Source organism: Phragmites australis, chromosome 1 (genome assembly GCF_958298935.1).
Source record: "Phragmites australis chromosome 1, lpPhrAust1.1, whole genome shotgun sequence".
In the NCBI taxonomy this organism is placed as follows: domain Eukaryota; kingdom Viridiplantae; phylum Streptophyta; class Magnoliopsida; order Poales; family Poaceae; genus Phragmites; species Phragmites australis.
Window position 1 is genome coordinate 40,948,824 of NC_084921.1, and position 15,603 is coordinate 40,964,426.

Below are 15,603 nucleotides of genomic sequence, written 5' to 3' on the forward strand. Positions count from 1 at the left end.
GGGGCAGAACAACAGCTTGTGTTTGATGAAATAAAAAAAAATATTTGTCTACTCCTTCGATGCTTCGTGCGCATAAAGTTGGGCTGCCTTTTCGGCTATATATTGCTACGGGAGAGCATGTGATTGGTGCTATTTTGGTAAAGAAGTTGATGGTAAAGAGTACGCATTTGCTTACTTGAGCCGACATGTTTTGGAAGTGGAGATAAGGTATGTCTATATTATACTTGCATAAAGTTAAGGTATTATTTGTTATCTAGTAATTGTGTAGTAACATGTCAAGCTGATGTGGTCAAATATATGTTGCAAAAGCTAATTTTAAGTGGTATAATTGGCAAATGGGCTTATGCTCTTATAGAATATGATTTGGCTTATGTATCTTTAAAATCTATGAAAGGTCAACTTGTAGCTAATTTTATTATTGACCATTGGATTGATGATAAGAATGATTTAGTTGTATATATATATATATATATATATATATATATATATATGTATGTATGTATGTATGTATGTATGTATGTATGTATTAAACCATAGAAACTTTATTTTGATGGTTAAGGTGCGGGGTTAGGTAAGGTGTTGGTCTTGTTTTTATTTCACCTAGAGGTGCTGTTTTTGAAACATCTTATCGTTTATAGTATTTTTATACTTAATAATCAAGCTGAATGTGAAGCTCCCTTGTTAGAATTAGAAATTTTAAGTTCTATGGGTGTAAAGAATATAAAAGTTTTTGGAGATTCATTGCTAGTTGTGTAGCAAGTTTTTATTAACTATCAATGTTTTGATGGATCAGTAAATAGTTATCTTGACAAATGTCTAGATATCATTGCTGTTTTAGATAATTTTGCTATCAATCATGTGTCAAGAGATGATAATTGCAAAGCTAATGACTTAGCACAGCAAGCATTTGGTTATCAAGTTAATAGAGGCAAAAATTTTGTGATTAAAAGATCGATGCTTGAGAGTGTTGATAATTGTATAGCCGAACATGAGTTCTTGGGTTTGGTTATGTCTTCTTCATCGGGAGAAAGGGTCAAAGTGGCTTAATCTAAAGATTGGAGAAAACCTTTAATTGATTATTTGAAGGATTCAAGCAATAAGTTGCTATGGGTGAAGTACATGAAGTCATATGTGGCACGCACCAATCAGCATACAAGATAAATTGGTTATTGAAAATAGCTGGTTTCTTTTGGCCTACTATGCTTGATGATTGCTTCAGGTATTATAAAGGATCTGAGTCATGCCAAAAGTTTAATGATATTCAATTAGTTCCTGCTGCTATGACGCATCTTATTATCAAACCATGGTCATTCCAAGGACGAGGCTTGGATTTTATTGGTCAAATATATCCTCCATCGTCTAAAGGTCATCAATTTATTTTGGTGGCTACTGATTATTTCACCAAATGAGCTGAAACAATTTCTCTCAAAACATGACACATAAGGAGGTAATTGGCTTTATTTTGGAGCATGTTGTTCATAGATTCGGCATTCCATAAACTTTAACTGCAGATCAAGGTACTTCGTTCATGTCACATCAGGTACGTGAATTTGTCGAGTCACTAAAAATTAAGCTTCTTAATTCATCTCCATACTATGCTCAGGCAAATGGTCAGGCCGAGTCTAGTAATAAAATTTTGATTAAGCTTATCAAGAAAAATATAGAGAAACATCTTAGAAGGTGGTATGAGGTTCTATCAGAGGCTTTGTGGGCACATCGTATATCTAGACATGATGCTACTAAAGTAACATCGTATAAACTTGTTTATGGACAAGAAATTTTTTACCTATTGAAGTTAATATTGGTGCTTTAAAATTGGCCAAGCAAAATAACTTGTCGGCTATGGATTATTATGATTTGATGATGGACATGATTGATGAAGTGACAGATAAAAGGTTGAATACTTTGAGGGAGATTGAGAAAGACAAATTAAGAGTAGCTAAAACTTACAATAAGAAGGTAAAAGCAAAGTTATTTTAAATTATATATCTTGTATGGAAAACTATCACGCTGGTTGGATCAAAAGGCAATAAATTTGGCAAGTGATCTCTGAGCTAGGAAGGTCCGTACATAGTTATGAGTATCGTCTCTAAAAATTCTTATTTGTTAGAAACCTTGAAAGGAGATAAATTGTATAGAGCTATTAACGGACGATGCCTGGAGAAATACTATTCTAGTGTATGACAAGATACTTAGAAAAGATGTGATGTAAAAAATTTATGGCCCATGTTTTGCTTGTCATCGCCCTAAGGAGCATCTGAGGCTCGCGTTTTAATCATCGTCCTGAGAAAGGTAAGAGAAGAGGTAATGCATTGTTTATACCAGATCTATCGTGCAATTATATTTTTGGTAAGCAAACTTTACCAAAAAAAACAGGGGGGCATGTGTTGATGACAAGATTTGATATTTTATAGTATTCATTGCAGTGGAATGGATTGGTACCTCTGATCAGTGAATAGTACCTCCTTCCATAAATAGTGCCTCCGACCAGGGGACAATACATCCGACCATGAATAGTATCTTCGACCAGTGAATAGTACCTCTGACTAGTGAACAGTAACCATGACCAGTGACTAGGCGATGTAGATCGATGTTTGGATCGAAAACATAGTCAAATCAAATAATGCCAAACTACTATAAAGGATACTCGGGTATATATATGGGACTTCATGTGGTTGAATAGGAACGATATATTAGTTATAAAAAGTGTGGAGATCAGAAAGTATATCTAAATCATATATGTAAATCTTGTTCAGTTTGATTAGGAGTCCTGATCTTGTACAGCTAAGATATGCCACCCTTTAAATATGAGAGGGTCATGACCGATTAAAATCATCAACCAATCGATCAAACACAATATATTTTGTCTTTTGCCTAGCTCATATAGTCCTATTCTCTTTTTCAATCTACATTGCTACCTGTTCTTGATCTCAACGACCAAGGACAAGCCGCCAATCGTCTGCGTTCCGACGGGTCCCTCCTGAACGTGGGTGACGACGAAGGCCCGACGACACAACACCACGATCAGGATACCTTGGGTGCTACTCATCGGATATTACACATGAGGTGCTCAGTGTTTGATGTGACATTTTTTCGCATCAAGAGACTTGTACATTTGCTTGTATCTTTGATTATTTTGCTTGTCAGATTCAGATCCCAAAAAATGGATGAAAGCAAGCTGATGATATGTGTAAGACGCTACTGCTAAGGTAAACCATAAGTGGAGTTTCTTTTGTGTGCAAGTGTAAGTTTGACCAACCAACTATTCTTCTTCTCGAAGAACAAATATAGCTCATGGAAGATTACAGATCAAGTTTTATTTAGAGCATGTATAATAAGATGTTTCTAGGTTTTTTTTTCTCATTTGCTCATCTACAAGTCATGCTATCGAAGCGCGCGAACTTGCAGCTACCATGATGCCTGAGCGCCCAAGATTACATCTTGACGTAACCTTCACCGGTTTACGTAAGGCTGCAACCGCGCTCGTGACGTGGCGTCGCTGAGGGCATGTTTGTTTTCTATTGTGATTCTGAAAATCTGATTCTGGATTGTGGATTCTGAAAAAATGGATTGTGAAAAGTTGGATTATAAAAAGCTGAGTGTTGTTTGGCAACCATGGATTCTGGATGTCTTGGATGGTTGCTTTTTGTGTGTTATGTCTATAATAACCTCAACTGTTGGATTGAGTTTTAGAATATAGTTGGATCCCCAAACCTAGTTTTAGCTCATATATGATGTAGGACTCCATACGACGTGAGTGTTGACTACTGTAACTACATCCCATCTATTTCACTTTTGTTAGCTCGTGATGAGGCTTACAATAATGAAATTGACGCGAGTGTTGAGGCTTGCAATAACCGAAGAAGAAAAGGAAGGTAATCACACACCAAATAAAGATAACACCATTGATATAATTGTACTTTTGTCCCTAGAACATATCCTCTAATAGACATCAAGGATAGTAACAATCTACTCTCTTATAGAAAATAAAGCGTTAGCAAGATTATCACGAAAGGTATTCATGTCTCCATCTTCGCCTCCTAATCCATTGCAACCACCTCTTTGAGATGAAGATTATTGATCCTCACTTGGGATATAGTTTACGTCTTGATCACACCTTTCAAAATCTTCATCTATTAAAGCGCTTTCTCGAATAAACTTGTGAAGAGCCATGCATACAATAATTATTTTTGTTTGCTTAACCATAGGATAACAAGGCAAGTCCAATAATATTCTCCACTTCATCTTCGAAACTCATGTTCAAACACATTGCAAAGGGATGAATCAAAATAATTAAACCTTTCCTTCTTACCACTAGGATGCGGGCCTTGTCAAAATTCCGGTAAATGATGCTTCACTCATTTGGATGGAGCTAGATACCCCACTCGATTAGGATAACCGGAGTCAATGAGATAATATTTTCCTAAAAAAGGACATGTAACATGATAAATACTTATGATAATGTTATAGTGAAACAAAAGTGGATAATATGAAAATATACCTTGTGGCGATATGGAAACTTGTCACCGTATTTGCATAAAGTATCATTGAACACCCTCATATCATGTACCGAGACTAGTCATTTGGCAACAACAAAGGTGAACCTCATGTCAAAGTCACATATGGCTAACATATTCTTCGTTGAATATCCATGGCGTCCCACGTGTGCAACCACCATAGAGAAAGGCACAACAACAGGTACATGCGTGCCATCTATTATGGCAAGAAACATGGATCTTCAAGTCTAGGATGCGCGATCTTGAACTTTGGATCCTCTTGGTTTGATAATATCTGCATCAAGGAGGTTGATACTATCCAACACTTGACGAAATTTCCTACTAATAATTTTAGTTGACCTCTCAAACCGGTTTCTAACTTGGCTACATGACTGTGGTGCCCTAATAGTCCATACAAATATGCCTAAAGATTCAATAGAACTCATGGCTCTAGTTAACTTCAAACTATAATTTGATACCAACAAGTCATGTAGCCTATCAAACAATGGTCTACTCATTCTAAACATGTTGTAGCACTCCATCGAATTGTTCAAGGTGTTCATTACCTAATCAAAACCTAAAATAATAGATTCTCTCCTCTTCCTCTTGTTTAAGAACTTATCACCATAGTACATACCAAAAGCACATGATATCGCTCTAAATTGTTCAAGACAACATTGTTGACTAATTACAATCTCAAATATTGCATCATCATCATCATCACCACCATTTGAACTCATCTACAAACAAATATAAAAGATAGGTTACACTTATGGCTCAAGTAGTAGTAAGGGTACAACCAATATTACATATAGATGATTCAAATAACAATAATACATAAAGATGGTTCAAATAATAACAATACACATAAAGATGGTTCAAATAACAACAATACATATAGATAGTTGGTTCAAATGGCACAAATAAAGATAGTTCAAATAACTACTTCTTATATTCCTCGCACCACCTCTTCAACCAATTGAACCTCCCTTCTTTGGTGGTTAAAGTGAGGAGTGTATCACGATATTTAGCTTAACAAAAAGCTTACTAGCCATGAAATTCTCTTCACTTCCTTGTATTTCTCCACACTCCACAACCAAACCCATCATTTCCTTACTAGATTCCGACCTCAATGAACCTTGCATCACCTTGTTAGATACCGCACTAGAAGACTGCATAGTTTACAAATGCCTTTCATTATCTTAACCATAGTATTCTTCTTATGCTTCTTAGGGCTATTAGTATTGGGAGGCGCACATCGCTTCAATTCATTGGCACCTTTCCTATTGATGCTACTTTTCTTAAGGCCTTCATCATTATCCAATTGTTCCTTGTCGGCCTTTTTATTAATATCTTCTCCCACTCCTTCACTCGGAACACAAGAAGAAAAACCATCAACATGACTATTCTTAAACATACTTTCAAGTTCTGTGAGATTTTTAGGTGGCCTATTCTAAAGCTTTTTTCATTCTTCATGTCCTTGAAAACCATAGAGTATTATGCATTTCAGTCTTGGCTACAATACAAAGAAATAGAATAAATGATATGGAAAAGTGGTTACCTAGTGTGCTATTTCCATCAACTGTTGCTTGCTACCAGTGTTCCTTTAATATTATACCATCTAAGTCATATTGCTTTATTAATGGTTAATCATAAGTTGTATAAGTCCCTCAGTCTATCCCATCAGTTTTTAAATTGTAGCGTTGTGTGTCTCTTTTCTGTCCTAACAAAGAACTTGTCATGTAGATTCTTATATCCTTTGATATTTAGATTTCCAAGAGGCATATTCCGAACATCTATTTCCTCCACACAAATTTCACAAAACAACATATTATGAAATGTGTCCTAATTTACCTTATCTGGAACAAATTTTTCAGCATCTGTTTCCTCCATCTATTTTTTTCACAAATAATTATGCAATTAGTAAGAAATAATGGAGCTCTTTTGATGAAAAAAAATGTAGATGCTATTCCAAACAACTTAAAGAAACGTATGGCTACAGAATAAGGTTAAATATACAATGTATGGTCATAGGAAAAAATTAATAAGGTTAGGCATATCGCTACAGAAGTCATATTACACTTTACGTATTGTTTTTGTCATAAGAAATAATACTGTAATATGTACCAAAGTATTTGAATACAAGATTTTTCCTCACGATTCATCGATTTGATTGCACTAATATAATAAACTGTTTGTGCGCACTAAATTCTGTCGTGCACTTTGCTCCATAATTTAACGAAACAGCATCTAGAGATTTTAATTACCCGTTGGTCCTGCGGTATCGGCAATATGCCTGCACAGACAGAAATCAGAGTAACGATCAGTGAACCTATACAGGAAAAGGATTAGTGAACCTATTATACACGAAAAAGAATACAGAAAGATGAAGAATTGTGTAATTACTCGCTCAGGAAGCTGGCACATTCTGCAAGGGGAGCCAGGCCTATCAAGCTGAAAACAAACATCCAGGCCTGCCAACGCAATTTCTCACCATAAGGGCAAAGCCATATTGGAGTAAAAATATAAGGTCTAAAAAGTAGAAAGTTTTCCCGTTGCACTCGACCATTATGATCTTTCACTGCGCACAAACTGCAAACACTATACTCTAGCTCTTGCAGTTCTTTGAAGCAATTCATCGAACAATACCCATGCAGAACTACGCCTCCACAAAGTGTGCTGGCAAGAGTGTACCAATTGCTAATGGTCTGCGTTGCTCACATATGACATACATAAACATTATACAAAGCCTGTCACTGATTCAACAGAAACAAGAATGGTTTACACATTATCTGGCGATTTAAGGGAAAGCACTGATCTGTCAAGAGAACATCAAGAGAACAAGCGCAGTAGAGAGCACGCGGTCATAGCTCCACGAAGAAAGAAATCGACAGCTACAGGGAGCTTCCTACGAGGCTACGATTCCCTTGCTGGCCGTCCACTAGCCCACTAGTTCTTGTTCTTCTGGCAGTAACGTTGAAGGTCCAGGTGATGGGGTTCATCAAGGGGAGACCAACAGAATCTGTCCTGGTAATCCAACACTGTAGATGAACTCTGAATCCGCGAACAAGAAACAAAGAATGGAGGGAGAACGGACTTGGTGCAAAATTGGGAGAACAGAGGGAGGCGTATCCACGGTTCACCTTAAATTCGTGGTTACCGCGGTAACCGATCGAAAATTAAAAAAAATTGAACAAAATTTATTTGGCAAAATTTGAAATTTGGAAAACAAATCGCGATTCGACTGGTTACTGAGCGGTTTTTGCGATTTATTGAGCGGTTTTCTCAAATTTTCCGTATTATCGGTAACCGTTCGGTTTTCTCGATTTATCGAGCGGTTTTCTCGATTTTCAGAGAAGTTCAACAAAAAAAACCTAAAAATTATCTCAATTTTGTAAAATCAATAACTAATTCATCTGAGCTTCAAATCAAGTGAAACAAATTTTGTTGGTTTCCTTGTAACATGATCTACATGATAAAAGTATTTATACTCATAAAAAGTTCAAAATTTTCTATGAGAAATTGTATTTGTTAAACCAAGTTAAATGCATAGTTTACTCTTTGCTAATTCAAAAATCATGAAACTAATTTTGTTAGTATTCTTACATGATCCTATGTCTTTTAAAAATACATGAACTCATGAATTAGTTATTGTAACATGCATGATTATGTAAATATATTGTGACTAGATTAATTCATAACTAACCCATCAAACCTCAAAAATTAGTGAAACAACTATGATTTACGTAGGAAAAATAATAGTAGATATGAAAAAGTTAATTACAGAGCTGTTTCTTAACATATTCACTTTATACTTGTGAACTTTGTAAAAATCATAGAGAAATTAATAAAACTCTAAATAAAGTGAAATCAATTTTAAAGATCCTATTAAGATACGTTTTACACAAGAAAAATATGTGTTTGCATGTTAAACGACACTATTTTTGAAAAAAAAAATTCACAGAAGGTCTTAGAATTGTCTAGTTTTTTTTAAGATTTTTTTTGAAGTTTTTTATTTTTTATTTCTTCGAAATTTTTGAATTTAAATTCGGTTACCGTTCGGTTTCTGGAACCGAACCGGACTGAGAAGGTCGGTTATCACGATTTTTGCTTGGTTACCGTCGGTTTTTTGAACCATGGGCGTACCTGGAGCTGCTCGATGGGGATGATGGGGGAGGATGTGCAGGCGGCGAGAGCTTGTCGGCATGGACGGTGGCGGGACTTGATGGCTGTGGGATGGATAGACGGCGATGGGACGGCTGGCCTGCGACGGGAATCGCCGGAGAGCTGAATTGGATGAGGGGGCGTGGGGGATCGGGAGTAGGGTTCCAAAATTCGACGGTTACCAATCGGCGAGCAAAAATCGCGTAACCGGTCATCTCGGTCAGGCTCGGTTTTAGAAACCGAACGATAACCGAATTTGAATTCAAAAAATAAAAAAAATCAAAAAAAATCTTTAAAAAAACTATACACAATTCGAAGACCTTCTGTGAAAATATTTTTCAAAAATAATGTCATTTGCATCATATTATATAGAGGGGAAGTTTGAAAAAAAATGAAAAAAGTTGAAGCGTGCGGTTCAGCTATTAACTCATGTTAAGGAAAAGTTTAACATGAAAACACATATTTTTCTTGTATATAACATATCTTAAGAGAATCTTTAAAATTGATTTCACCTTATTTAGAGTTTTATTAATTTCTCTATAATTTTTACAAAGTTCACAAGCATAAAGTGAATATGTTAAGAAACAGCATTGTAAGTAACTTTTTCATGTCTACTATTATTTTTACTACGTAAATAATAGTATAAATACACTAATAAAAGTGGTTTCACTAATTTTTGAGGTGTGATGGATCGGTTATGAATTAATCTAGTCACAACACATTTATACAATCCTGCATGTTACAATAACTAATTCATGAGTTCATGTATTTTTAAAAGACATAGGATCATGTAAGAAGACTAACAAAATTAGTTTCATGATTTTTGGATTAGCAAAGAGTAAACTATGCATTTAACTTGATTTAACAAATACATTTTCTCATAGAAAATTTTGAACTTTTTTATGAGTATAAATACTTTTATCATGTAGATCATGTTACAAGGAAACCAACAAAATTTGTTTCACTTGATTTGAAGCTTAGATGGATTAGTTATTAATTTTTATAAGATTGAGATAATTTTTGGGTTTTTTTACTTCACTGAAAATTTGAGAAAACCGCTCGATAAATCGCAAAAACCGCTCGGTAACCGGTCCAATTCGACCGGTTACCGAGCGTATAAAATCGTAATTTTTCCCCCAAATTTTAAATTTATTCAAATAAATTTTGTCTGAAATTTATTGAAAATTCGAGCGGTTACCGCGGTAATCGCAATTTTCGGTTACCGCCAGAGCTCCGGTCGATAACGTAAACCTTGATCGGGAACGATGTGAGGCGCGGATATATCCGGTGGCATTTGTATGTAATTTTGCTATAAATGTATATCCACTCTCATATTTTTAGTCCTTACAATTTTTTAAAAAATCATATTTCCTCTTACTCGTGGATTTTGCCACGATCTTAATTGTGATTTTGGATTATAAAATGTGAAATCCAATTGTTTATTTTTTATTCTAACTTTTAAAATCTATAATCTACCATCACAGTAAAAAACAAACAGGTACTGAGTCGATTTTCTCGGACACTGCTAATCAGCGCGCGGACGAGCAGTCGTTCGCACGAACCACCCGACAGTCCTTACATTTCCTTTTTGAAACATTTTCTCTCCCGTCTTCCCATTTTTGAAAAGTACTTTTCTGTTAAAACTTTTCAGAAAAGTTTTCGCTCAAACTTTTGCAAAAAAAAAACTTTATGAAAAAATTAGCTCACAACTTTTGAGGAAAAAACTGAGAAAAAATTTTCAAAAAAAATTAACAAGAGAAGTTTGTATCAGACTATTACTATGCTCTATGTACCGCCTCGGTCAAATTTACACGAATTGAGATGCTCGCGTGCAACCGCCGAAGAATTTCGGGTTTTCTCCGTTTAATTGGAGTAGGGGATCTATCCACGCCAGGCTCTTGTCAGGATCAAACTTAGTCAGCACGTAGGAATTTAGCTGTAGCATTTCCGAATTGGGTGGCAATGACCATTATTTTTTTGCAAAAAATAAACGAATTGGGGCCTATACGTGTGGCAATATTTTTTTTGTTAATGATAGACGATGTAATATTTTTGTCGGAGTAGGTCGATGCCAGCTGCTAGGCGTGTGTATTTTTTTTTATTTTTTTTTTGGGGAAACACTGCAGGTCTGTGTGCAGCTTTCCTAGCTACTAGGTAGTTCGGTGCGCCAAGCTGCGCCCGTGCATGCCTGTGTGTGAATAGTGGTTCGACTTTTGCAAATCACAGCATAGTGCAACTACAGGATAAATCCTAGAATAGGCTAAAAGAAGTCCAAAATGTGCGATAGCTTTGATCAGATTCATCTCAAGGTTAGGAGAAAATAGGTTGCCGCTTTTCAAGCTCCTGAAGAAGAGCAAACACTTTCGATGGACCTCAGAAAAAAAAAATGGCCCTCCAAGATCTACAACGGTATCTCTCCTCTCCTCTTGTACCGACCGCACCTCGACCAGACGAGGTGCTCTTGCTCTATATTGCAGCTACCACACAGGTCGTAAGCACGTCGCTATTCATCGAGCGAAAAGATCTTCAGTGACCAGTATACTACGTCAGTGAGGTCTTGCACAACACGAAGGCTCGATACCCACAGGCTCATAAGCTATTGTACGCCATTCTGATGGTCTCTCGTAAGCTCAGACACTATTTTCAAACCCACAAGATCAGGGTAATCTCCTCGCTCCCGATTAAAGAAATCCTCCTTGTGATATAATATGGTCCAGCGACCAGCCATTATTGGTCGCAGGATGTCCATACCTAACATATATAATCATATTTATTGATGTCTTCTCAAGTATTTTTCTTTCCGAAGCACCTCCTCCACCGAACAAAGTTGTGGTCGGCGCAGATGTGCAGTATCCTGTCCTGTAGCATTAATTGCTACGGAGTGGGGTGTTGTGGACCAGCTTGTGCCACACGACAGATGGGTATGATCTGCAGAATGACCAGACAACTGGATGATTTTGCAGGTAGACTCGCGAGGCGCAGGGATAGAACAGCTTGATAGACGATCCTGCGGTGCATGGCGATGGGACAGGCTAGGCGACCATGGGAGGCAGGTACGGCGATATGCCACGGATGGGACGGGCATGCAGAGCTCTCAAGGTTAGCTGGATTCACTAGGTTCCCCATGATAATGATCCAAGAAAAGAATATCTAGCCAGATATGGGTCCACTAAATAGTGGTCCACTTGTAAGTTCTCTTTTTCTCTAGTATATAAAGAGAGGAAGACCCGATTTGTAGGAGGATAGGGGCAAGAGCTAGAAAAACTAATCTCTAACTAGTTCACAAACTCGGGTAATAAAATACACATGATGTAGAGTTGTTATCCTTTAGGAGGTCTGAACCTGGATATCCCTTTGTGTTTTTAGTCCATTACAAACATATGAACGCCACAAGCATTGCTCACACGTCCACCGACCGGTACACCCTGAAATCAATATCAGGATTGACCCTCGACACTGATTAAACCACAAATCCAACTATTAACAAAGTGAAAAACTGCAGAACACATATATTTCAACGATGTTTAATGAAAAGAAATTGTTGAGATTGTCTTTGATCCTAAAATTCAAGTCAAAGCAACCATAGCCTTGTATTAGCAATGTTCCAGTTTCACTAATCAATGCAATTGTATGAGATACATTCATACAGAGTAGATCAAAAAGGAGAAAGAGACCAATGTCATGGATGCAGAGCACCATCTCCTAGGGCCGCCCGCACCGGGTCTCACCATTGGGCTACCGGAACCGCCATCACGGGTTCAACACACACAATGTAGGTGTGGCGCTTGCAATGGTGAATCTAGGAGGGGCTTGAGCCCCCTACTCGTTCGGTGCACCTGGGAGCTCCCCTTTGATTTTTTGGCATTTGGTTACTCAGAGTCTCGGACTAGAACCAAGGAAGAAGTGAAGAACAAAATCGTGGTTGGACCAACTTGGAGTATTTCTGAGTTCTGACATTGCTTTAAACTATCGATTATTTGCTATGCAATTGAGCCCAATCCCCTCTAAAAATCTATGTTGGATCTGCCCCTGTCGCCATGCAATCCTTCTTCACTGTCATGTATTAGATTATTCTTGGGATTTCTTTAGGGAGAGGTAGAAAGAGAAGTGCAACACAAAAGGGTTGGCAACACCGAATCCGCACAAGAGGAGCACGACCATGCCATCACCGGATCAGGAAGGAAGGAGCCACATGGTCCCATATTTGAATAGCACGCCACAGGGTGCTGCCGTGAATGATGAAGGGTGCCGCCATGTGCTATAAACACGGTGCCCGGCGGATCGAACGGGAGGGGATGGGAGGCGATAATTGGGAGATGGGGTGGCAATTCATAAGGGAGAATCAGGCTAGGCCTATGGCCGGAGTTGGCGAGGTGGGCGAGGAAGAAGCAGAGTGGTGCACTGTTGCAGGGACGCGTTGTCTATTCTTTAAGCGTGTAACCAATCTATGTAGACAAAAACCTTAGCCGACGGGTTGTAGTATAGAGTAAAGGCTACATGCTACTGCGTGAACAGGTAATGCGCGACAGGTATTGACGGACGATACATGTAGAGGCGAGAGAAGCTTGTGAGCCTCCAATTCTAGGCTCGATTAGTCCTCCACAACGCTACATGCAGAAATTGGGCTTGGGTGTATCAAACCACCTCCGATCCCCATGATTTTCGTGCGTCACAAGCTGACTAACCAAACCGGTCGTTAGTGGAGGAACAAGATTTCAATAAAGAGGTGCTAATTTCTAAGCGCTAAATTTTTCACCGGTTTTTAATTTAAAGATGTATAAATAATAACTGCATGACAATTGACAAAAATATAAATGGTAAATTTAAAAATATAGAACATACCAGTTTGTTCATAGGATGCTGAATTAATGAGCAAAATATTATGTGAATGAGTCATGAGTGAATCTGAATCTGCTTATCTGAGCAACCTAAGTCGTCAGACGTCAGTCAATGAAGCCTGAAGGGGAGCAACCTGCTGAAATGCTGCCATCCAATACAACTGACGAAGCCTGAAGGGGAGCCTATGCTGAACTGCCCAAGTGCCGAAGTGTGGAGCGGCGTCACCCGTCAGGGGCTCAGGCCCAAGGCCAAGGGACTGCTCGTCTTTCGGGCCTCAGGGTGCCATGTGCCAGCCGCTAGGGAAGAAAGGAGCCAGCTAGCCGATGCAGGGCGGCAGGGGCCGAACCAGCGGAGGGGATTCAAGTCCGTGAGCCTGCAGGTTGGCTGGGGATCGGCGACATTGCGAATCCAATAGGGGCTAAGGGAGCCGCCAAGGCGAGGGAATCACTGAATCAGGGTGACGGCCGACGGGATCTGCCGAGTACCACAAGTCGAAACCGAGAAGGGCACCGTCCATGGTCTGCCGCCAGTAGGGGTACAAACTCATTGCTCGTAGTCGCATTGAGTATAGACTGGTGTTTGGTGGTCTCAACTGTCTCACGAATTGGGCTTTGCCGGAGGGGTGCTAAATGGGCTTGAATGGTTGCTATCCATTGGTGACTTAGCCAAGCTCTTGCTAGAGCCCTTAGCACAAGATGTGGGTCCACTGTCGGTCGTGCGTTTGCAATGGTTGGTGCAGTGGAACCCATTGATCCTAGAGCCCTACAGGAAGTGGCACGCAGCGGGTAGTGCCGTGGTGGTTTCCAGGTGGCATCGCCTGAGCTACATAACCATCGACGGCCTTGTCCAGTTCGCTGAGCTTGAGAACCTCATCTCGCGGCTACATAGGGCCGTCGGCAACGCCATCGTCGATGACAAGTACCTGGTCTTCGATGCCGGTTCACATCAGAGAGCGCCATTTCACCCTAGGTGTATCTAATGTTGACTTCTCGTGTGAGCCTAAGGATACACATGTTTTATACTACTAGTTGAATGCTAGTGCGTTAAAATAGGAGCCGAAACTACTTTCGCTTGAACCAGAAAATCCTCTTCCTAGCATCAGAGCGATATAGAGGGATACGAGGCAGGAAAATCCTCTTCCTAGCATGCTGCCCGAACACAATCTTTGCATCAAAATCATTTCTTTGGAACCTCCAGATCACAAGTCTTGTCCTGTTGCAAAGTCCATTGGCGGGGTCAATATTTCTGAGCAGTATGACATGACAATTAACCTTGAGCTTCAGCATATGTGGAAGCAGCCCGTTTAGGGTCAGAGAGTTAAGGAATTTTGTAGGGTAGTAGTTGTGGGGTCATCTTCAACGCGATCAATTGTATGGTATACCATCTTATCCCCTTGGAAATAACCAATAATCTTCATGTTAAACGTATACACGCACTTGTTTTGTGTGGACAGGATGGCTCTCAACTTGATGTAGGTTGGGTCAGTCAGGTTAGCGTCGAGCATCAGAAACACGCTATCTATATTGTTATGAAGGTCTACGTCCTTTCCTGTATACGACACGTATATGTCATTAGAAAGACGTATTTTGCCATCACCATCAGCCACCTCGGTGCCATTACCGATGCACAGTAGGTATCCCACAAACCATGGATCGCTCTGAGCCCTCATGCTATGCATGAGTCTTAGGTGTCGCATGCACTCCCACAGGTAGGACCTGCACTGTGTCGAATCAACTATCTGAGATCTTGACCCCTTTCATATAACTGGAAGAACCTGTCTAAAGTCACCACCAAACACAACCGCCTAACAGGACATCTGGCCAACCCATTATGTCGCGCATGCTGTTGTCCAGGGCCTCCACCGCCTGCCTCTTAGTCATGGAGGCTTCATCCCACATAATCAGTCATGCCGCCTGTAAAAGCTTTGTCGTCCCACTCTGCTTTGTGAAACTACATAAACTCCATCATCAATGCTCAGAGGTCACTACGTGAAAAACAAACAAATGAGACATGAAATTAGTGACAGGTCATAATATGATCTGTCACTTATGTTAAAAGTGACAGGTCGTAGTTGTGACCCATCATTGATGACTCGTCATCAGTA

General features: G+C 39.1%; 1 protein-coding gene across 1 annotated transcript; it reads right to left on the reverse strand.

The window, feature by feature from the left end:
• Window positions 1-4,486: 4,486 nt before the first annotated feature.
• On the reverse strand, window positions 4,487-15,379 carry LOC133884881 (uncharacterized). The gene is made up of 7 exons (XM_062324463.1): window positions 15,325-15,379; window positions 14,881-15,047; window positions 8,643-8,885; window positions 6,903-6,970; window positions 6,764-6,792; window positions 6,351-6,389; window positions 4,487-5,236 (listed from the first exon to the last, which is right to left on the reverse strand). Exons 1-6 carry the CDS (start codon window positions 15,377-15,379, stop codon window positions 6,370-6,372), a joined length of 582 nt encoding a protein of 193 aa, XP_062180447.1. The 3' UTR covers window positions 4,487-5,236; window positions 6,351-6,369.
• Window positions 15,380-15,603: the final 224 nt, after the last annotated feature.

Coding starts and splice junctions, on each gene's coding strand:
- LOC133884881 (XM_062324463.1), bottom strand. CDS start 15,379: ATGACTAAGAGGCAGGCGGTGGAGGCCCTGGACAACAGCATGCGCGAC. Junction 15,048..15,324: donor CAGCATGCGCGACATAATGG/GTTGGCCAGATG, acceptor TGTCGTATACAG/GAAAGGACGTAGACCTTCAT. Junction 6,971..8,642: donor TCCCCATCGAGCAGCTCCAG/GTACGCCCATGG, acceptor TTGCGTTGGCAG/GCCTGGATGTTTGTTTTCAG.